At 43.5% G+C, this 24,325-nt stretch overlaps 1 protein-coding gene across 1 annotated transcript in view; it reads right to left on the bottom strand.

Moving 5' to 3' along the window:
- Positions 1-2,186: 2,186 nt before the first annotated feature.
- Positions 2,187-24,325, bottom strand: part of LOC310996421 (solute carrier family 12 member 9) — a gene marked incomplete at its 5' end in the record, with an annotated part of 89,697 nt that continues 67,558 nt past the window's right edge. The window contains 4 exons of the mRNA XM_083985813.1: positions 2,187-4,776; positions 5,788-5,934; positions 8,689-8,863; positions 16,561-16,753. Of these exons, the coding sequence (XP_083841939.1) occupies positions 3,797-4,776; positions 5,788-5,934; positions 8,689-8,863; positions 16,561-16,753 (1,495 nt within the window). The 3' untranslated portion in view covers positions 2,187-3,796. The remainder of the gene's footprint in view (positions 4,777-5,787; positions 5,935-8,688; positions 8,864-16,560; positions 16,754-24,325) is intronic.

Raw genomic sequence — 24,325 nt, 5'->3', positions numbered from 1 at the left:
GCGTCTCCATGGCGACCATGAGGATGAAGGCACAGGTGACATCTTTCGTTGACTTCCTGTTCCTGTTGAACTTCTTTTGTTGTTATAAAGTTGATTTCCATCAGTGCTGCTTTCGAATAAATTAGAAATGACACGACGTGCGACAGTCGTCATTAAAACACTAATGTGACTTGTTTTGCAGTTGAAACTGAATTATTTTTTATTATCAATTATTTTTCAGCGAGTTCATTTACTGTCTGATGAGATGAGTGGAGCAGGCCTGAGCCCAGCAGTTTCACTCAGACGTCTTCTTCTTCTTCCTCCCACGGAGATGCAGTCAACCGTGAAATAAAAACTGAGGAAAATCTGGAGTCGTGTGCGAATCTGAGAGTCTGTTTGAGCCCGATAGCAGCAAAGTGAAGCCGCTAACTGATCGATCAATTAATGGACTAATTGTTACAGCTCAAATTGATTCCACTTTCTCTGTAGAGTAATTTCCTAAACACACAAAAACCAAGTCCTCACCCATTTACTTCCATGAGCACACACACACACACACACACACACACACACAGAGCCTGTGAGAGCCGGGGTCTTTCCCTCAGTGATAAATGTCAGCCTCCCTCCTCCTGAACAGATATCGATGGTTATTTGGGCTTATTCCTCCAATCTGTTGTTCAGCTCAGAGTCGAGATGGAATCCATTTCTGCCTGGTTGGCAGTGAGGGCGACTGTAGGACAAGGTAATTTGGCCGCCTGGCACCCTCCACTATCTCTCTGTCTGAGCTGCTGAGCTATCTCGGGCCCTATTTCCAAAGTTTACCTCAAACAAACAACTGCACACACACACACACGCACACACACACACACACACACACACACACACACACACACACACACACACACACGTCTTCCTCTGAGTCGAAGCTGAAATGAAACAAAGCCCTGACGTCCTGAGCGCCTGTTTAGTTTGATCTGACTCTTCACTGAGGAGGTACAAGAAAAAAGAAAAAGAAAGAAAGAAAGAAAGAAAGAAAGAACACGTTTTACAAACGTTTTATTTTCTTCCATCATTTCAGTTTACATCTGGTCAAACGTGTATATTTATATCTACACACAGTGGGGTCCCTAAATCTGCTATATATTTATTCACACTTGTCTCTTCAAACACTGAATATTTCATTTCTTCATTAATGAGTGTGTCCTGGAAAAACTTTTTTGCACAAAAAAAATTAAAATAATAATAATATTAATCGGTAATCCAGGGAAAAACATGAGAAGAAATGTAGTGTCAAAGGTTTGTTGAGGAAACGTAGTGTCCAAACACAGAACCGTCCGAGGAGAAACGGAGGGATCTGATTGGTCCACACAGGTGTAAACAAACAAACAAACAGGATGCCGGTCGTACTTCGAAATTTCACAGGATTGTCAGGATGAATCTGCTGAAGTGAGAGACTTTTATATTAAATCTGTTTCTTCAGATTTAAATGGTCTAAACTGTTTAGATTGTTTATGTTTTTAACAATAAACCAGAGTTCACACGTACGGTATAGTGTATCATGTGTGTCGGTGCAGCGATGCCTTTAGTGAAGCTGCGTAACTTTTTTCCTCCTCTGACATATGAAAAGCTGAAGTTTAAACGAATGGACTCGTTGTGTTCGACCTGCAGCTACCTGAGGCTAATGTTAGCATTAGTTAACACACGTTAGATATAAAGAGCGTTTAAGACCAGGGCCGCGTGTTGACACGGACTTCCTGCAGTGACTCAGTTCTAATTTGATTCAGTTAAACTCTGATTCAGTCACAAGATTAGTTTTGTATTGATTAAAAATCTGATTCTAACAGTCAAGTTGTGGCTCATTACGAACCCTGTGTCTGTGGAAATATCTATTGGACGTTTTTAAAGGAATACCGTAGTTCAACATTTTGGCAAATTGGCCCATTGCCATACAGTAATCCCTATAGTTTTAGGAGTAGGTTTGTTACCTTCAATTGTTGGTGCAAGCTATTTTTAGAACGGTGGAGCAGAGCTGTGAGCTGCTCAGAGCTACGCTATGGAGGCTCATGGGATTTCTTGGTTTCCCTCATCAAACTCATCAAATGCACAATCCAAAAACTCCAAAACGCTCTGGTGGACAAGTTGTGACCTGCACATTCACCACGCTATGAGATAATAACAGAACGTTACGAGACAGAGTTGTTTTAGAGGTAAATGCAGAGACTGCTTGCTGAAAGACTGCCCCCGATGGGAACGTACATCAGCGGTTTTGCATGAATTTACCTTGAAAACAACTTTGTCTCGTAATGTTTCATTATCTCATAGCGTGGTGAATGTGCAGGTCACAACTTGTCCACCAGAGCGTTTTGGAGTTGTTGGATTGTGTATCTGATGAGTTTGGTGAGGGAAACCAAGAAATCCCATTAGCCTCCGTAGCGTAGCTCTGAGCAGCTTGCGGCTCTGCTCCGCCATTCTAAAAATAGCTTGCACTGACAATTAAAGGTAACGAACTTACTCCTAAGACTATATATTGGCCAATTTGCCAAAATCTTGAAGGTGGTGGTTTTAGGTGGAGTGTTTTCTTGTGTGCTTCTCTGTGCTTGGTTGACGAATGGAAATCAATCAAGACACCTTAAATGTCAACATGACACTTGGACTATCGCATTTGTTTCAATCAGACAAACTCTTTAGCGATCAGGTCCTCGAACACTGAAACTGTTTTTAACACTTGAACTTATCTGAATTTATCAAATCATTTGGAAAATAAAATAAATCTGTGTGGTTGAAGTGACACCTGCAGCTCTACTCGTGTGTTCACCTGAGCAGATGTTACCATGTCGGATACAGGAGCGTGTGCTGTGTTTAAGTCCGTACCATGTTCCTATAAACACCAGTTGTATGTGGCCTCAGTTACAGAGGTTCACTTTAAATACAGCGTGTAAAACACATGGAGGCACTTCATTCAACATCATCACTGTTGATTAAAAACTATCCTAAAAGGTTCAGAGCACCTGAAATGCAAAACAATCAATAAAACTGGTGCTAATCACAGTTGTTACTGCTGCTGTAAACACGTTAAAAGTCATTTTGGAAAAAGCTGCACAACTTGCAGTTTGGCAGAGGAAGGACAAAAGTGCATTTGGAAACAAAAAGAGGAATGTCTTCCTGAGATCCCACATGAAATGATTTCTTTCTTTTTTATTTTTTTTATTTGGAATAAAACTCTTTAAGGCTTCGTCGTTCGACTGGTTCCTTTTGTTCTGAACTCGGAGCTAAAATAGAAAAGCAGATTTCCTGCAGCGAGGTGTAAAGCCGTCCAACTTTCTGTCTCTGACAGAGTCCAAACTTCAGGCTCCCGCAGTAGCAAGGCACTTTTTTTTTAATGTGAGTACATATGGAATGATCATTTTAAAGGAATTAAAGCAGCAGCGCAGCAAAAGAAGATTTCAAGGTAGAAAAAAAAAAAAAAAAGTAAGTCGAAGGAAACGCAAAATGTCACAGGAATTAAACGGCTCCGTCCGTTAGAGGCAGGAATGAAGAGCTGGTTAGTGGTGAAGCAGCGACGTGACTGACCTGGTGAGGCACCGTCAGGTTTAACACTGTGGTGCCTTCAGGTGCATGATGGGAAAACCACAACTCCAAGCTGATAAAATAAAACAAATAAAATCAAGGAAAGGTTAAATATGTGGACAGGCTTTCATGTGACGCACCTCTTCATTTTAAATCATCTAAAAACAAAGTCCACACAGTGAAGGTGGAGTTAGTGACGACTCGGGGTCAGAGCCGAGGTCCAGACTCGTCATCAGTGACTGTCGGTTCCTCAGAGGTCGGTGGTGATGACGGGCGTGACTCCGTGGATGAGCAGCGTGGGGCCGAGGTCCTGGGTCAGCAGCTGCAGCTGTTGCAGGTAGGCCGCGTAGCGCCGCGTGTCGGCCGGCGGCCGGGGCAGGTACAGGAAGCGCACGGCGGGCGGCGGCCGGGCCTGGTCCAGGATCAGCTTGTTGACGGCCGACAGGTAGTCGTCCGACAGGCGCATGGTGTTGCTGGGGAAACTGTTGACGTAGTCTTCGTCGTTCTCCTCCTCCTCCTCCTCTTCCTCCGACCTCAGCTTGGCGTCGTCCTGTATGGAGTCGGGCGACTGCGGCCGCTGCTTCTTGCCCCACTTGCCCTGCCGCTGCCAGTGCAGCGCCACCTGCTGGTCCCAGGGCACCGGGTAGATCCGAGCTTTGATCCTCAGCTCCTTCAGCAGCTGCCCCAGCTTCTCCTCCGAGCCCCGCACGCTGCGCCCTTCCTCCACGCACAGGAAGAGGCGCAGCGTGGCCTTCCTCCAGGCTCGCACCATGTTGAGGATGCAGGCGAGCTGCAGCAGGAAGAGCGAGCAGGTGTCGACGTAGCTGCAGCTGTCGGGCCGCAGCAGGTTCACCGGCCACACGTCCACGTACACGCAGCTTTTCCCCGGGAAGGAGGAGGAGGAGGGCGGGGTGAGCACCTGAGTCCGGTCGAAGTTGTTGAAGTATCGAGCCAGGACCACGTTCTTCAGCATCTTCATGGCGTCGGCGATGATGGCCACGTACTCCTGAGCGCCCAGCACCTTCCCGTCACCGAGCTCGCCGCCGTCCGGCCGGTCGCTGGCCCTCCGCAGGGGGGAGAAGTGGAAGAGTGGGGGCTGCTGATCCGGCTCCTGAGACTGACCCGAGGGATCTGAGGACTGACTGGTGGACATGGAGGGATCGACCAGTCTGTCCTTTGGAAGGGAGTCGTCGTAGAAACCGAGGACGAGGGTGTTGGGACGCATCCCACCTGGATGAAGAGAGAGAAGGAGAGATGAGGTGAAAGAGCGAAACGAGAGCTGCTGTTCAGATCAGATGTAAATGATTCCTTTATAACGACCATCGATCTGTGCAGAGGTTCAGTCGCTCTCTGTGATGAAGTGACAGTGAGAGACAGATGTGGAGGAAGACAAGAGCTGGAGCGAGAGCTGGGAAGGAGGCCAGAGAGAGGAAAGAAAAGAGAAGAAGAAGAAAAAGTGGTTGAAGATGGAGTCGAGTAAGAAAAACTGGAAAGAAGGAAGAAGTGAAGAAGATCCACAAAACTGTGGGAACAACTACGTTCAGTTGAAAAAGGTTCAAGTTTCTTATTGTAATAATCTGCCAATTAGCATATTAATCATATCTGCATCCTGGCTTTAAGTCAGTTGGTTTCAGCCGTTTACCTCTTTATTTCTCTCTGTGCTCAAATGAACAGGTTTCAAACTCATCTCTTCTCATTTACATGTTTTTTCGGTTTCTGTTTTCAGAAAAACTCAGGTGATTCAAAATCACCTCTTATTTTATAACAATTATGACATCTAACAAAACTTTGAAAAAGTTCAATAAAACGGCTGTGAAGAAATTTCAGTTTCCGTTCATGTGGAGAATGAATGATCTTTAAATCAAGCCATTTTCTCTGTGTGATTTAGATCAAGATTAAATGGTCGAAAAACATTTTAAAACATAACTCAACAGCTTCTGAGAAATTCACAGATGCATACAAAAAAGAGATTTAAAGCTGCTATGAATAGACTTTTAAAATCTCAGCTTTGGGCCCCCCTTGTGGTCAAACTGAGATCAACAGGCAACACCAATTTAAACCAGGATTGTTGAGTAATTCGACAAACAAACAACGTAATAATCATAAATAAATAAACACCTCACACACTGTACAAACAGACTTAATATGTAAAGCTGCAGCTGTACTCCCAGATGTTACCGTTGGCTTTTAAAATGTCCCTTTTGATCGATAGGGACATGAAAAATTGATGTTGACACTGACCCAGTCCAGAGATGAAGAGCAGGTGTTGGACTCCGTGACGCACAGAATCGGCCAGGGTGAGGTTGACGAAGGCCTTGATGTTGAGATGGTCGACCAGGGACAGCCAGGAGTCGTACTGGGACTGCAGGGGGTCCGAGGGCAACGTGTCTGCGAGGGGAGGAAACAAAAACAAACAGTCATGAGGTGATAAAATATGGCTGACAGCTCAATGGAGGCGTGTCGGGACTCGAGAGGGGGGACGAAGGCCGAAAACAACAAAACGCCGAGCGGTGAGAGAGAGAGGAGCGAGTCTGACAGAGGCTGAATTAGAGGCGCGAGAGATACGAAGACGGGATGCCGGGAGGACGAAGAAGATGCAAGGACAAATGACAGCGGAGACAGGAAGTGAGATACACGGAGGCAGAAACAGACGGACAGGTGATCAATCATTCACAGAGAGGAAACATCAATACAGATTGTGATACATCTACGGGCTTCATAGACGATGCAGCGGCGGTTTCAGACCTCCTCGCACTCGGCTCCTCTTTGTATTCAGCACCGACGGAGAATAAATGGACAGAGTTTAAACACACTGGGAGGAGACGTGGAAGTCGCTCCACAACAATCCTCTTGAACATAATTATGTGAATGAACGACTCCACTTCATTTTTCTCAGGACCAAGTGGCTCCTCAGACGAGAGCAGGACTAACTAACGAACGTCAGATGATCTATTCAGGGCCCGGTCCCAGCGCTCCCATCAACACAGTTAAAACCCCCAAAAGTGCATCAACGGACAAAGAAAAAGAATCAGTTATTCTGCTGCTTTACACTCTGGAAGTCAGAGTCTGTGTGCAGAAAAGAAAAGAGACGTCTCCAGAGCGTTGTGAGTAAAACAGATGACATGGAGAGAGGTCCGGTGTGCTTTAGAGGTCCATTAAATGATGCTCAGAGCAGCAGATAAAAGTCTATGTGGAAGATTATTCTGCATTTTATGACTAAAGCTTGAAACTTTCTCCAGTGTTTCTATAAAACATCACGTTAGGGACAGGGTGGAGCCTCCTGCAGCACCGAGAGAGGTTCAGACCAAACTAGACTGTTACAGTAGCTGTCATCCTGGAATATCCTGGGAAAGTTCATATAAAAAACAAAATAGTTCAAAAAGTTCATTTATTATAAGCCTGTGCATAACAACACTGATATATTATAGTTTTATTTCACGCAGAGTGAAATATTTTTAGCTTTTTTTGCTTGTGAAAATCAAAAATCCAGAGGTAAGACAGAGAGAGGACAGAAAAAAGTGGTTAAAGATAGACATGAGCGACAACAGACAGGACAAGGAAATCAAAAAGTTGAGTTAAACTGAGGAGAAGAACATCCACAGGTTCGTCTTGACACAGCTGGAAACTGAAGATGTGTCGAATAAAAGCTGTTGTGGAACCACTGTGAACAACTACAGCCAATGGAAAGAAGCTAATGTCGCTTAAAGTTGCTAAAAGTAATGATTAGCGTTCGAAAACAGTTCATATATTTGAGCTTCATTTCAACTAAAGTGAAATATTTTCAGTCTTGTTTGTATTAATTTTGTTGACAACAAATCACAGCTCATGAAAATCAAAAATTCAGACTGTCAAAATATCAGAATATTTCCTAAGATCGATCAAAAGAAGGATTTAAGGTGCAATATTCAGATAAGTATACTGTTCATTTATGCTCCTTATTATCTATATAGCCACAACGGGATTTCTTGGTTTCCATCATTAAACTCATCAAATACACAATCCAACAACTCCAAAACGCTCTGGTGGACAAGTTGTGACCTGCACATTCACCACGCTATGAGATAATAACAGAACGTTACGAGACAGAGTTGTTTTAGAGGTAAATGCAGAGACTGCTTGCTGAAAAACTGCCCCCGACGGGAACGCGCATCAGCTGTTTTGCATGAATTTACCTCTAAAACAACTCTGTCTTGTAACGTTCTGTTATTATCTCATAGCGTGGTGAATGTGCAGGTCACAACTTGTCCACCAGAGTGTTTTGGAGTTGTTGGATTGTGTCTGTGATGAGTTTGATGAGGGAAACCAAGAAATCCCATTAGCCTCCATAGCGTAGCTCTGAGCACCTCGCGACTCTGCTCTGCTGTTCTAAAAATAGCTTGCACCGACAATTAAAGGTAACAAACCTACTGCTATGACTATAGGGATTATGGCAATGGGCCAATTCGCCAATATGTTGAACTATCCCTGTAAGTAATTTTGGTAAAGATTTATTGTAGGTGATTAAAATGGAAAAATTGAGCCAAAAACAGAAAACCCTTGGTACTGTACGCCTAAAGGTCACCAGAGGTCAGACATGAAATGCTTCCACATCTGGAATCAAACCTCTGCGTATGTAGTTTATATTCTACTCAACCTGTAAAGTTTTATTTAGCACCTGCCCAGAATCACAACACTTCATGTTAGTTTTTTGTAATAAAAACAAACTGCTGTTAAAATTCAGAGCTAAGTTCACTGTCAAAAAAACAAAACAAAACAAAAAACGCCTCAAACAAACAAACAAACAAACAAGCTTTTAGTTTTGTCAGCGCTGCCTCTAAATATCATACTAATGTTAAATTATCCGGTAACTATTTCCCATCACCACCCCCGGTTTGTTTTTCTCATAATTAATGTTGGCCCTCTCACACTGAGCTGCTTCACACGAGACGTGGTGCAGAACTAAACTTTCAAACTCTCCTGATGAGCCGATGTCGTCAGGGAAAAAAAAAAAACACACACACGACGGGAGAAGGAGCTGACTCATGGCGACATTTCAAAGTAAGAGCCCTCGTTCCATCATGGCGCCTGCAGGGGTGTGGAGTTAATGTGATGTAACAGAAGAAGAAAAAGAGATTTAACAGTGGGGGCGGGCCGGGTCCTTACTGAGATCTCCCAGCTGGACGTGGCCGAGCACGTAGAGGCCGCTCTTCTTGATGTCGTTGATGAAGGTGATGAGGCCGACGCTGCTGCGAGGGTTGGACACCATCAGCAGAACCTGAGGCCTCCAGAACTTGACGTGGTCCTTCCTCACATCCAGCATCAGCAGGTACTTACGCACCTGTGGGGGAGCAGGGAGAGATCAATAAGACGGGTTGTTATTGGGACATAAGTCCAATTATAAGTCATGACTCAGACTCATGGTTCATGTTCCTCAGATGACTCAGCAGATTTCTGAGACTTAAATCCCTCTGTCCTGAAATTCAAATTTGGAGTTGATGTAACATACACACATTACAACATCCACAGCTCATCTTAAGGATTTGAGTAAAACAAGGTGAAGCAGCTTTTTGTTCTTGTGCAGCAAAAACCTGATTTAACATCATGATGATGTCACACATGCTCCACCTCCGATTGATTTAAAGGGATAGTTCAACATTTTGGCAAATGGAGTAGGTTTGTTACCTTTAATTGTCGGTGCAAGCTATTTTTAGAACGGTGGAGTAGAGCCGCGAGTTGCTCAGAGCTACGCTACAGAGGCTAAAGGGATTTCTTAGTTTCCCTCATCAAACTCATCAAATACACAATCCAACAACTCCAAAACGCTCTGGTGGACAAGCTGTGACCTGCACATTCACCACGCTATGAGATAATAACAGAACGTTACGAGACAGAGTTGCTTTCAGGGCAAATGTAGAGACTGCTTGATGAAAAACTGCCCCTGACGGTGACGCGCATTAGCGGTTTTGCATGAATTTGCCTCTGACTCATAATGTTCTGTTTTAACTCATAGCGTGGTGAATGTGCAGGTCACAACTTGTCCACGAGAGCGTTTTGGAGTTGTTGGATTGTGTATTTGATGAGTTTGATGAGGGAAACCAAAAAATCCCATTAGCTTCCGTAGCGTAGCTCTGAGCAGCTCGCGGCTCTGCTCCGCCGTTCTAAAAATAGCTTGCACCGACAAATAAAAGTAACAAACCTACTATAGGGATTATGGCAATGGGCCAACTAAAATTGTTCCTATTTTCTACTGTTTACTCCGAACCGAAATGACTACTGTCTTATTTATAAACTTGACTTTGTCTGCTGTATTGATATTTTCCATGTAAATCATATCATTATAAATTAATTTTTACCTTTTCTATCTTTACTTTAAGGTAAATGTGATGTGATTGTTGAGTGCAGAGGAAAACATAATCCATTATGGCTGCTGCTTAATAATTTCGAATTAAAAAAGTAAAAATGGGCGTGTATGGACTTGAACATGTCTCCGTTTGAATGTTGACTGAACGTAGAATATTTTATTTTTATCAATATATTTATCTTCCCATCGACATACCACTTTCCTCTGGTACTATATTTTTTCTCAACTGCTGATCTACCGTATTCCTACAAATCTCATGCCGCACAGCAACTATTTCAGGTGCAACATCCAGGGCATCAAAGTTATTTATTTAACACATTTTAATCCAATTCATACTTAAATTGTTTCGCTAACCTAAAATAATCTGCTTTTTTGTGGTGTTTTCTATCGTATTTCCAAATGCTTTTATAGCTTCATTCTGCTGAACATCTCCTGCTGCACAGTTTGAAACACAATAAATGTTTTTTTATTCTTTATTCTCGACAAGTACACCTCCACCTCTCACTTCTACTCTGCAGCTTCAGGTCAGACTGAATGAATGAGAAAGAACTAAACTTCACTCTGTTTTGATGAGAAGATAAATGAACAAAAACCAGCTCCAGCTCGCTGTCAGCACTGAGAGTGAGTGTATTTAATCAGCTACATTTTGGGTCAAAGGTTCATTTTAAATGTATAGGAGCTGACACAACCTGTCTCATGCACTTTGTTATTGTTGTGTGTGCATGTGTGTAGTTGAAGTGGAGTTTTTTCTCAGCTGTAGTTTCACAAACAGACACACACAACTCAAAAAATTATATAAAATCCTTTTAGATTGCAAACCCTGAATATAACTGTGTGTGTCTGTGTATATGCGTGTCTGTGTGTGTGTACGTCTCTATCTCATACCTATGCATGTGCTGTAATCTTTTAATTGCAGGGACTTCTCTTAATGTAGAAACAAATTACATCTCTAATCACAATCCCATTAGGATATGAGACTGTGGCAGAAACTAAACACCAGAGAGAATGTGTTTGTGTGTGTGTGCCTGTTATATGTCTGCATGTGTGTGCCTGCACATGTGCGTGTACATGCATATTACATACAGTATATGTGAATCACGTAATGGGTTATTTATTGGTAAATATGTCCTCATCTGTGATTGCTCATAAGCAAACTGTCAGACTGTAGTGGCTGGTGTGTATCGGTGTGTGTTGGTGTGTATCAGTGTGTGCGTTACTGCACCACAGCCGTCATTAGGATTCTACCTCTGTGCTGATGGGGTGGCATCAAGGTACCATTAAGGAAATGTAACCAAGTGGAACCAAACATTAGATGTGAACCTAAAGTCTACTCAGAGTGATTACCACTCGTTTGAGACTCTCATTGGGATTAATGACCATTAACTCTGTGACGACACGTCCGCCATGTTAACGCTGCTGCTGCTACCTACGCCGTCACAGACTCAGGGCCACCACAGACTTTATATGGTAAACACTAGATGCGCTGGTCGATAAGTTCGTTTTTACTGAGGAGGTACTATGAAGAACTGTGCAGTAACATCATTATGAAGGTATGGGGGCTTTTATTTTGCGCCACAATCAATTTCATGTAGCGGAAATCCTGATGTTGTCTTGTGAGTGAACTGCAAACATGGGAGCAGTTGGGGTGAAAGTGCGCTAAGTCACACTTCATTCGAATACAACTGTTTCCATCCCTTTCCAATCAACCAAAACCCGGCCATAGCGAGCGTATTTCAGTTTGTGCGAATCAGGGGATTTTTGAATTACGGCGTTTCCATCATAATTTTCCAATGCGATACATCTAGATGCGCATCTAAATACGCTGATGGAAACAGGGCTAGTGACCACTGACCTCACTGTTACATCAGAGTGAAGGAGGAAGTGGAGCCTGAAGAAACTTGAGCCACTTTAAGAATCACAGACGAGACACTCAGCTCTTAAAAGAAGGAGAGCCACTAGAGAACTGAGTGAAAATACTTATAGGAAAAAATACTTTCAGGGTGGATTTAATGGACTCGGGGTCGTGACAGGAAATGAAAGAGCGACGGTCGTCTGGTGTCGCTGCTCCACTTAGAGATTTAACCCATGAAGAAAGAGGTGGAGGAACATCTGAGTAGGTTCTGTAGGTCTTCCAGGTCATTGTCATGAGAAGGTAACTGGACTAGAAGATGTTTTGCCTCTCATCTAGGGATGCACATTTAGAATTTTTTTTCATAACCGATTGTATTAATCGGTCAAAGTTCTTGTTATCGCTTATCGGTTAATCATGTGCATCCCTACTCTCATCGGAAAGACAGTTCTAAAAACTGATGTGGGAGTTGCACATTTAACGATTGGTGGGGTTGTCACCTTCGAGCATCGTTCAACTCACTAATGACTCACACTGTGGCCCAGGTGACCTGAATGACCCACATAATGACTCAAAATGACCAAATCCACCAAATGTTAAATACCTGGGACTCTTACATTAGTTTTAAGAAAAAGTCGTCCCGCTTTGGGATTTAATTCAAGAAGAACGAGGTGGAGGAACATCTGTGTAGGCTCTCAGTCATCCAGGTCATGGTGGTCAGGAGTTGCTGAAGTTGAAAGTGCTTCAGTTCAGTTTATGAATATGTTTCACCTCTCATCAGAAAAAGTCCTTCAGTTCTAAAAACTAATGTGGGAGTTGCAGGAGTCACCTTGAGGGTCATCCGGAGAACTGTTGAACTACTCAACTAATGAGTCACTCGTTGGCCCAGATAACCCTATTGATTGACCCAGATGATGGGTAGTTTAATGACGTTAGTTTTTAGAAGAAGTCGTCTGGTGTCGCTGCTCCACTTCCCAAGAAGAAAGAGGTGGAGGAACATCTGCGTAGGTTCTCAGTTGTTCAGGTCATGGTGGTCAAGAGGCGCTGAAGTTGAAGGTAACTGGACTTCGGTTCAGTTTTTGAAGGTGATCTAAAAAGTCTTCTTCAGTTCTGAAAATTAATGTGGGAGTTGCAGGTATTGTTGTCACCTTGAGGGTCGTTCGGAGCATCTTTAACTACTCACTAATGAGTCACAGCCTATGTGTGACCCACATCTGACAACTCCAACAGACATTAGTTTTTAGAAGAAATCGTCTGGAGTTGCTGCTCTGATTAGAGATTGAACCCAAGAAGAAAGAGGTGGAGGAACATCTGTGTAGATCCTCAGTCGTTCAGGTCATAGTAGACATCTTGACTTCTGTTTGGTTCTTGAAGATGTTTCACCGCTCATCAGAAAGACTTCTTCATTCCCCAAAAAAACTGATGTTGGAGTTGCAGGTATTTAACCTTTGGTGAGAGTCGTCTTGAGCGTCACTAATGAGTCACACTTCGGCCCATGTGACCCTATAACGACCCACGTGATGGGTGGTTTAATGACTCTCTCCAAGGTGACAACCTCACCAGACGTTAAGTACCTGGGACTCCCACATTAGTGTTTTTTTTGTAGAGCTGAAGAAGTGAAACGTCGTGTTCAGCTTCAGCCCTCGATGACAGAGGTGGAGGAGTCGTGTTGATAATGATGAGCTTCGTTGTGAACGATCCATCAGAGCTCAATCAAAAATGAAGATGCAACTATCTCCATCATTATTACATCTTCATCTCCGCCCAGTAAAAAAAAAAAAAAAAAAACACACACACACACACAAAACAAAACGGGTCCCAGGCGGAGAGCAACTGCCTCCACTCATCTAATGATCTGTCTCTTTATCTCTCCGTTCCTCCGTCTTCTCATCCATCAGCCGATCATTATTCCTCTGTCGTTCCGGTCTCATCCATCACTCATCCCTCCTCCCTTCTTCTCCTCTTCTGTCTCTGTCTTTTACCTCCTGTGATACCATCGACGGCTCCTGCCTCAGTTTGTCTTTCCCTCCGTTCTCCCTCTGTCCTCAACACTGTTAATCTACAGTCGTGTGTCTCTGCTTCCTGTTGCAGTGTCGCCCAGTTGGCTTCGAGCCACCGGAGGGAAACGAGAGAAATGGCAAACAAACAAGTGCAGGTGTGTCACAGGAGGCCTGATGCTGATGTTAGTGGGTTTTAATCAGGGAGGGGAGGGAGGGAGGGAAGATGAATTAGATGAAAATGAGACAGAAGAAGAGGTAAAAAGGAGGACAAGGAGAAGAGAAGAGCAAGATGAGGAAAGGAAAGGGAGAAGACAAAGACAAAGAAGGAGGAGGGGAAGAGGAGAAAGAAAAAAAAGAGGAAGTGGAAGAGGAGGAAGTGAAGCAAGTAAGAATAAAGTGGGAGAATAAGATGAAGAAGAAAAGAGGAGGACAAGAAGAGAGGAAGAGCAAGATGAGGAAAGGAAAGGGAGAAGACAAAGACAGAGAAGGAGGAGGGGGAGAGGAAAAAGAAAAAAAAGAGGAAATGGAAGAGGAGGAAGTGAAGCAAGAAGTAAGAATAAAGTGGAAGAATAAGGTGTAGAAGAAAAGAGGAGGACAAGAAGAGAGGAAGAGCAAGATGAGGAAGAGGAAAAACAAACAGGGGAAGAGGAAGAGAAAGAAGGAGAAGGAGGAGGAGGACGATAAAATAAGAGGAAGAGGAAGTAGAAGAGGGTGAGGAAGAAGGAGGAGGAGAAGAAAAGGGATAAAAAGAAGTGTTGAAGAGAAAGAGAGGAAGCGGGGGAAGAGGAAGTGAAGCAAGAAGTAAGGGAGGAGGAAAAGGAGGAGGAAAAAGAAGAGGAAAAACAAACAGGGGAAGAGGAAGAGAAAGAAGGAGAAGTAGGAAGATGAAATAGGAGGAAGTGTAAGAAGAGAAAGAGGGGAAGTGGGGGAAAAAGAGGAGGGCAAGAAGGAGAAGAGGAAGAGGCGCCCTGTGAATGAGTAAACAGTGTCAGGACTCTTATTAATTAATGAACAACGTTATTAGCAGCTTCATTGTTCATTCATTGTTTTCTCATGTGAGATCGTGTTAATTAATCACTTCTGTAAACAGCCTCCGGCCTCGGGGGCGTTACGAGACAACGAGACGAACTGCTTCGTCTCCATGACGTCGACTAGCGTCTTATTACATCATCACATGACATCATCGTCACCACATCACACTGCTGTCGTTCTGCATCACTACTCTGTTCATCCGTGTCTCTTGGTGGACATTTGGTGTCTCTGTGTGGTGGTTTTGTGTCTTCATGTAGTTTGTTTTGTGTGTATTAGTGGCTGTTTTGTGTGTCCTTGTGGTTGTGTAGTTGTTTTGTGTGTCTTTGTAGTTGTTCTGTGTGTCTTAGTGGTTGTGTACTGTAGTTGTTTTGTGTGTCTTTGTGGTTGTTTTGTGTGTCTTAGTGGTTGTGTAGTTGTTTTGTGTGTCTTTGTAGTTGTTTTGTGTGTCTTTGTGGTTGTTTTGTGTGTCTTAGTGGTTGTGTAGTTGTTTTGTGTGTCTTTGTAGTTGTTCTGTGTATCTTATTGGTTGTGTTTTTTGTGTCTTTGTAGTTGTTTTGTGTGTCTTAGTGGTTGTGTGGTTGTTTTGTGTGTCTTTGTAGTTATTTTGTGTGTCTTAGTGGTTGTGTAGTTGTTTTGTGTGTCTTTGTGGTTGTTTTGTGTGTCTTAGTGGTTGTGCAGTTATTTTGTGTAATTTAGTGGTTGAGTTGTTGTTTTGTGCATCTTTATAATTGTGTTGTAGCTTTGTGTGTCCATGTGTCTGTGTTACACACTCCTCCGTTGTCGTGTTGTGCGTCTCTGATTGAGTTTGCCAGTAACAACTGTTGGTCCAGGAGTTTTTTTTGGGCCTGAACCCAACAGACCTGCTCAGTTCGTCCATCTACGATACTAACAAGCCAACTACTTATCACCTGGTAGAGGAGGAGGAGGAGGAGGAGGAGGGGGAGGAGGAGGAAGAGGAGGAGGAGGAGGAGGTGGAGGAGGGGGAGGAGGAGGAGGAGAAGGAGGAAGAGGAGGAGGTGGAGGAGGAGGAGGAGGAGGAGCGGGATAAAGGGGGGGAGGAGATGAAGAGAGCAGGATGGGAAAAGGATGGGAAGAGGAGGAGGATGAGGAGGAAAAAAGCGTAATAAGTTAAGTGGTTGTAATAATCCTCTGCCTCCTGACAAGCTGCTGGCAAAACCCAGACACCCTCAACCCCCCCACCCACCCATAACCCCCTGCCCACAGCCTTGGCAACCGTTCCCCTCGGCAACAGGCCCTCCTGGCAACGATGCTCCTTCTCCTTGAGAGCAACAGGCTGGCAAGATAGAGGACACAGGGAGCTGGATGATGTAAAGCTGCGTGTGTGTGTTAGTGTGTATGCGTTCGTGTGTGTAGGTGCGTTACCGGTGTGTGTGTGTGTGTGTGTGTGTGTGTGTGTGTGTGTGTGTGTGTGTGTGTGTGTCATAAACGTAAAGAAGAAGTGCGCAGAGAGAGAAGATGCAGATGTGTGTGTCTGGTGAAGCCGATATAAAAGTGATAGATAGCTGCTGTAGAAATGACAAGGCGGCGTTTGTGTGTGTGTTTACGTGGGACAACAGAGGAGGAAAAAGTGTGTGTGTGTGTGTGTGTGTGTGTGTCTGTAAACCTGATAGAACGATTGCTTGGCAGAGGTACAGGCTCTTGTAAAGCTGAGGGGATGAGATTTTAGTTGCTCTAGTAATGACAAGGCTGTATTGTGTGTGTCTGTGTGTGTGTGTGTCACTGTGTGTGAGTGTGTGTGTGTGTCAGTATGTGTGTGTGTGTGTGTGTCAGACCTGGTGGAAAATGAGCGCCTGGCTGATGTATCCCCAGCTGGAGGTGGGGCTGAGGTAGTGAATCAGCAGCAGCAGCAGCAGCATGAAGGCGATGCTGGCCGAGGCGTAGATGGCGTTGATCAGGAACATCATGACGGCGCATCCCACAATGCCGAGCACACAGGTGTGCCAGGTGAAGTACCGGAAGGTCGGCCTGGAGGAAAAACACACACACACACACACAGAGAGTGAGTTACTGTAACAGTCTAATTATGTCATTGCACCGTATCTACCAGTACAGACAACGAGTGCTGACTCAGCAGATCGAGGATCCTGCTGAGTCAGTATTTTGCAGGACGAGTTTCCTCTGAGAATATTTCCCATCATGCATCTGGAGGAAGTTTACAGGAAGTTGTAAAAAAACAAAAACAAACACTGATGAACAAACGGTGAACAACTAAAGTTTTAATGCAGACAGATGTTGCAGATGTTGCAGAGAGCAGAGTCATCCAGCTGCTGTGGTGGGATGACTCATTATCACAACATCATGGTTTTATCGCTATAGGCCATGTCTTCTCCTCCTCCTCCATTGTCCACTCTCTTTTCTACTTCTTCATCTTTTTCTCCTTCATCCTCTTTGTCTTTTTCTTTCTCTTCCATTCCCTTGTCTCCCTCTTCCTGTTCTCCTACACCGTCTTATTCCACTCCCTTTTCTACATCTTCCCCCTTTTTCCCCCCTTCTACTTCTTTGTCGTCTTGTTCTTCTTCCTCCTCAATCTTCTTCTCCTTTCTCTTGTTCTTCTTCCTGTTTTCCTACATTGTCTTGTTCTACTCCCCTTTCTACATCTTCTCCCTTTTCATCTTCCTATCATTGTGTTCTTCTCCTCCTTTCTCTTGTTCTTCTTCCCTTTCTTTCTTCTTCCTGTTCTCCGACATCATCGTATTCCACTCCCTTTTCCACCTCTTTCGCTTTCTCTCCTTCATCATCTGTCTTCCTCTTCCACACCCTGGTATACCTTTTCCTCCTCTTCTTCTTTCTCTTCTATCTTCTTCCTGTCCTCCCTCATTGTCCTCTTCCACTACCTTTTATACGTCTTCTGCTTTTTCTTCTTGTCATTCTTCCTCTTCTACTTCTTTGTCTTTTTCCTTTTCTTTCAGTTCTTTCTCCTCCCTCTCTTCTTTTTTCTCTCTTACCTGTCCTCATCTTCTCCTTCTTTCTCTTTTTCTTATACTTCCTCCTCTTCTTTTTTCTTCCTGTTCTCCTTTGTCTTCTTCTTCCTTTTCCAATTATTCCTCTTTTCTGTGTGTTGTTCTTCATCTTCTACTTTTTATCTTCTCATCATTCCTGCTCCCTTTTCCTATTTTTCTGCTTTTCCTCCTCTTCTTTCTTATCAAAACTGAAGTTAATGATCATCTGTGCAAGATGAAAACATGTCTCTAATGTCTTTTTTAAAGTATTTTTTTTGTGTGGCTTTTTTGGCTATATTTGATAGGACATAGTGAGATAGACAGGAAAGGGGGAGGCAGAGAGAGGGGGAATGACATACAGGAAAGGTCTGCCCGACGCAGGATTCGACCTGGGGACGCCTGCGTTGAGGACTATAGCCTCTACATGGGGCGGCCACTTTAACCACTGCGCCACGCACCGCCCCGTCTCTGATGTTTGACAATGGTTTTCTTTTTTTTCTTTCTTTTCCTGGTGGAGGTCAAACAATCATTGGTTCTTCAGTAGCTGATCATCGACGGGTCAGGACTGATGTTAATAAACGGAGCAATAACAGCGATAATCCACAGCAGTCACAACAACAAACGCATTAAATCAAACGGGGTCTGACACAGATAATCTGAGTGACGTCTCCACATCAAACTCCTTCAGAGGAAACACACAGACACCGACGTCCCGTCCCAGGTCTCTGAACGGAGACGTCCCAAACAAACATCAGCTGCTCAGACGGAGGACGATTTGACAAACCACCGAGGAGTTCAGAGAAGAAGCAGCAGAAATGAAATTAAGATTCTCCTAACGTGGTTATCTCTCCACCTGGACTCCAACAAGAATCTCACTGTGAATTATTAAAGTCGAGCGAGAGCAGAGCAAAAACATCCTCAGTCAGAGAATCGCTGTTTATTGACCTTGTTCCCGGCTACCGAGTCGGTTCATAGAAACAGAGGCCGATTGTTTTCAGTCAAATCCTTAATTATATTTTCTCTTTTTCTTTTCAGTCTTTACACACAACTGGAATTCAAAACAGTCAATATGTTTATTTCTGTCTTCTTGTTTCATCATCATTTGTTTTTAAGTTTCTCTGCTTTTCCTGCACGACAGGAGAAACATAAATAAAGTTTATTATAATTTCTATTATTATTATTATTATTACCACCAACTATTTTGGAACTGTGGAGATTTCGAGTGTTGAAAATGTGTTTTATTGATCGTTTCTAAGTGTTTTACTACGGTGAAGATTGTTGTGCTCTTCTTAACAATGTCTCTGCTACAGAGGCAGCTCTTTATTGTTTATTTTGATTTAATAATATAACTAATTTTAACTTAGGAAGTGATTTACAGAAAGAATTAAGAAGGAATTAACACAGAAATTAAGAAATATAAGAAATAAGTGAGTATATTGGCTGCCATATTGATTCGTTTATGGTGAACTGATTGATAATAGATCCTTTATTAAGGTATTTGTAGTTTAGTTATAATGTCTGAATTAGCTTGGTGCAACTTGTCTGACGATAATAATGATAACTTAAAACTGCTTCAAAGATGAAATAAAACCAGCACAAATATAAACAAATAAAACACTGTGCAAGAGAGAGCAATAAAACAATAATTAGGAATGAAAAATTATAAATAAAACTTATCACATGAAAAAGTAGATACTTAAAAAAAATGCATTGGACGAATGAACCATTTGCAATAATAAAGATATTTAAGATAATTTTTTCTTGATAGTGTGAAGACTTATCCACAGATCTCCGTGGAATTGCTTCGTAATTTCAATAAATTGGAGGTTTGGTGCGGGTGAAAGTTGTCAAATTTGTCAAATTTAAAGAGAGAGAGTTTCATCACAACAACTTGCATGGTATTTAGGAAACAGAAGAAGAATTAAGAGCGATTTCACAGCCCGGCAGTAAACACAAGGAATAATACTTCACGTCGTTACCTCGACTCCTCTTTGTTCAATTCAGTGATTATTTTAAAGCCTCTAAGAAAACACCACACACACACACTCTGTTGCGTTAAAGCAGACACACACTATTTCCACTGTAATTAGGAGGTGTTATGATAATTAAATTGTTAAACTGGTAAGAATGAATCCTTTCCCTCAATAAACATCTCGGCATCGTTTAAAAAACAAAAAAACAGTCAAACTTTAACCAGAAAACGATGAGTAATTCACACATACACACACACACACATCTACTGAGTCATTTGCTGATGCGTGACCGCAGGCGGCAGCATCAAAACAAATGTAGAGTTAATGTCGGGACAAAAGCAATTAACGCAAACACCACACACAGATAACGAGCTGCTGGAGTAAAACCTCCCAGAGTCTGTCACACGGCCTCAGACTCATATATGAATGAGTGCGTTATTTAGTTGTGTTTAATGCACATATGAACCTGTCAAAACACACTCCGATATATATGTGTGTGCGTGTGCCACTTAAGTGTAAATGACTTGAAGAGGCCACAGAGTTGTGTGCGGCGCCGCGGGTGGGGGCGCTCGCATTTTTAGAGGATCATGTAATTGACCCCAATTTCCCTGCAATAACGGCGTCCGTGTGGATAAACAGCCATTAAAAACAGGCCCCGGCTGTAATTACACAATACGGGCCGCAAAACCTCCGTGGATCAAACTCTCGCTCTGTGAAAAGAGGAGAGAAAGAAAAGCAGCCGGCGTCGCCCAGCGGGGAAAGAGCTAATGTATCAGGAGGGATGGCGGGGGGGGGCGAGACCGCCAGGAAGTGGAATTAGAGGGAAAAGAAAAACAGAAAAGTGGTCGATGGAGAGAGGCGGATGTTTTCCCTCCAAGTGGTTTGACTTTTCTTCACTGTGGTCAGGAAACAGAAAGCTGCTAAAACCAAACAATAACCACGACTCGTGTGTGGTGGAAGTGAGACGGTGAAGTTATTAGTAAGGACTCGGTGCTGTCATGTCCTCCGTGTCTTCCTTGGTTTAGTTTAAGTTTTTCTTAAACTCTTCTTTGTGCCCTCTTGTGTTTTCCTCCTCACTGTCTCATTGTCTTCCCCTTGTCTGTGTATATACTCTATAACCCCCCTGTTTCAGTCACTTGTTGCCCGAGTTGTCTTCCTTGTCGGCCCTCTCCACGTACCTCTCTCTCGTTAGGTCCTTGCAAATTTCTTTTGTGTTTCTTGGTTCTTGGGTTCAGTCCCCTTGGGCGTTTTTTCACTTTTGGACTGTACAGGCCAGTTGATACTTTGTTCGTTTCTGTTCGCAGATGTTTGCATTTGCCACTTTTGTTAAATGGATAATTCAACATTTTGGCCCATTGTCATAATCCCTATAGTCATAGCAGTAGGTTTGTTACCTTTAATTGTCGGTGCAAACTATTTTTAGAACGGCAGAGCAGAGCCGCGAGCTGCTCAGAGCTACGCTACGGAGGCTAATGGGATTTCTTGGTTTCCCTCATCAAACTCATCAAATACACAATCCAACAACTCCAAAACGCTCTGGTGGACAAGTTGTGACCTGCACATTCACCACGCTATGAGATAATAACAGAACGTGACCAGACAGAGTTGTTTTCTAGGTAAATTCATGCAAAACCACTGATGCGTGTTCCCGTCGAGGGCAGTTTTTCAGCAAGCATGCAGTCTCTGCATTTGCCTGCATTTACCAATATGTCCATGGATGGAAGTGTGTTTTCTATCTAAAGAACAGGGCCTTTGGATGTTTTGATCTTCATATTATTTAGATACAAGCTCCTTTAAATAAACTGTACTTAAATAAACACTCTGTTTCTGTTGGGCAGATGATTTTAAATGCCAACGGCTCATTTCTGCGATGTACCCTTTAGCTTTTTTGTTGTTTATCAGCCGTTGTGTACAAACGAAGAGTCAGTTCCTAATATTCATCGATCGCTCAGGTTTTATTCACAGGATCCTGGCGTCTGGTCGAGGATCAGGCAAGAGAAGAACGACTCTGCTGCTCTGATTGATTTCTGCTGCAGACTTTTCTCCACCGCTGCTGTCTCCATTTGTGTTTTTTACTTCTGTCTACTAATAAACGACGGACTGAGAGCAAAGCAGAGAATCATCGTCATGCTGAAGTCGTCCGGCTTAGAAAAAACAAAACATAAAAACACCTCTGAGCTCGTCTGCCTCTCTTTTCCCTTTGGCATATAACATCATCACAGAGGCCTGCTGTCCGACACCGGGCTGCTGCGTGGAGGTTACTGATGTAAACACAGGATTTAACTTTCAAACCGTCGACTCAGCAGTTTAGTGCTCGCTGAGTTTCACTCAAACTTTAAAAAATCCAGACAAATGGGAACAAACTTTGCGCTCACTGGACCTCACGGGACGAGACTCACAACGGAAAGTCACACTAATGAAATTAGTCAAGAGGTTTTCGCTGCAGGTTTTTGCACCCGAGGGGAATGGGGGATGGGGGATGGGGGGGGGCGCTCTGTCTTTAAACTTTGCTTTTATTTCTTCTTGCACTCGATCACTTAGCATCAGCGGCCGCGGCCACAGCTCCCTCGTCTTGTCCCTCTCTCCAGCCCATCGGAGAGCCGCTGTAATTACGATAAAAGCTCGCCCTCCCGGTCCGCCCCCCTCCTCCTCCTCCTCCTCCTCCTCCTCCTCCTCCCACCTCTTTTGTCTCCATCCCCCTCCTGAGCATCATCATCATCATCATCATCATCATCATCATGGGCGGCAGTGGCGGTGGCTGTGGTGGCGGTCCCCCTCCCCCCCCTCTGTGCAATCACCTCGCTCTCACCCCGGCTCTCGTTTCTCCGGCGACTGATGTCACTGAGCTGACTCGGCAGAAAACAGCCTGAAATAATCGCTGCCAATCAAGTCCTCTGAGACATTAAGGAGAAGAAACGGAGAGCGATGAAGATGGAGAGAGGAGTCCCGGCCTTTAGCCAAGAGACACGTCATGATGGAGGCAGAGCAGGGACAGAAACTTTATCCTCCCCCCTCCCTCTCTCTCCCCCCTCTCCCTCCCCCTCTCCCTCTCTGTGCTGCCAGCAGATGTCAGGCTCTATAAGTGAGAGGTCGGTGAGTGGGAGACGTTACGTCAGGGAGCGTCCCTCCCAACACTGGCACTGACCCAGTGGAGACTGGACCGACCTCAAGGAAACACTCACACAGATTCAGTCGGACACACGGCGGACGCTTCGCCTCGCTGTCGCATGACGGGAGATCGAACTCACACGTCGTCGACACGGTGCGACCTGATAAAACCTCCGCACAATCTAATCAACCGATCGAGTGAGTTGTTCCTGCATCAACATACGACTACTACATATGACATTTTATCCTAATTTATCGATGGTGGTGTCTCATCTTTTATTTATATTATTTTTTATCTCACTGTAGGTTCTTAATTCCTGTGATTGTTACATATTTTTGGTATGGATTTAGGGTTAGGCTGCAATAGTCTCAACTCATGCACACACACTCACACTCACACATTACGGGATCCCTGGACTCTTGGACTCTTGCATACACCTTGACTTTTACTTTTATTTATACGTATGATGCTTCTTTTTAATGTATGATTTGTTTAAGTATGATATGTGTTGAGTGGGACTGTGATGATTGTTGAGCTGCTGTGCAGCACAAATTTCCGCAAGGACAATAAAGGTCTTTTAAGTTAAGTTTAAGTTAAGTTCACTGCCACAGTTTTTTCCCTCAGTGTACAGCCAGTGCCAGCACTTCTGAGGATTTCTACAACTTTTCAAACAGCCACAGAAAATGTTGTGCTATGACTTAAATGACACAAAACATCTCAAATGAAAGGGGAGACTCTCTGCTTTCACCAGAGTTCGTAGCATGTTCCACTTTATCCTCATTTGAATACAGCATGTTTTCTCCTAATTCAGCATTCTGGGGAGGATAACTCTGAGAAAAAACAGGTTTAAAGTGAAGGAGACATTTTCAAGCAGAACTCTCTTTTGAACCTTTAATTTTTGACTATTTTTGACTTTGCGATGATTCTCTCTGACTCTGTGTCTGTCTGACTGTCTCTCTCTCAAATGACCTAAATAGGCCGCTAATCTTTTTTTTTTTAATTGGTGGGATGCGGCTTCTCCTTTGATACGGGACAAGATGCATTCATGTTGTTTTGATATTGTGAATAACTAAGACTTTGATTACATGAAAACAAAGGGTTCAACCAGGGTTCATAGGTTTGATGAGACACTTTTTTGCTACGGTTACGTGATGCGTGCTTCATGGCCGGTGAGTTAGTTGATGAGTTAGTTTAGTTGGTTAGTTGCTGCTGCTTGGACTGGTGCTTGGTGTTTTTTTACAGTGTGCAAAATGTTGAAAATGTGTGATCATATTATATCATTGAGGTATAAATTTACTGTTGCATTCACAGATAACGGTTCTTTAAAGACATAGTTTTCACCCGTCCATCCAAACAATGTTCATGATCCATCTGGATTTTTTAAAAACCTCAAACTCCTTTAATAAAACTGTGAAGTCGAATCACTGAGTGAGTCACATTTGGACAAAATAAAGGCACCGAGTGGAGGAGAAGCTTTTTGTTTTGGAGCTCAAATCACAGATTAATAGGACGACGA

This window comes from Trachurus trachurus, assembly GCF_905171665.1.
Source record: "Trachurus trachurus genome assembly, chromosome: 13".
NCBI classification, from domain to species: Eukaryota; Metazoa; Chordata; class Actinopteri; order Carangiformes; family Carangidae; genus Trachurus; species Trachurus trachurus.
This window is presented reverse-complemented; position numbering and strand designations above follow the sequence as displayed.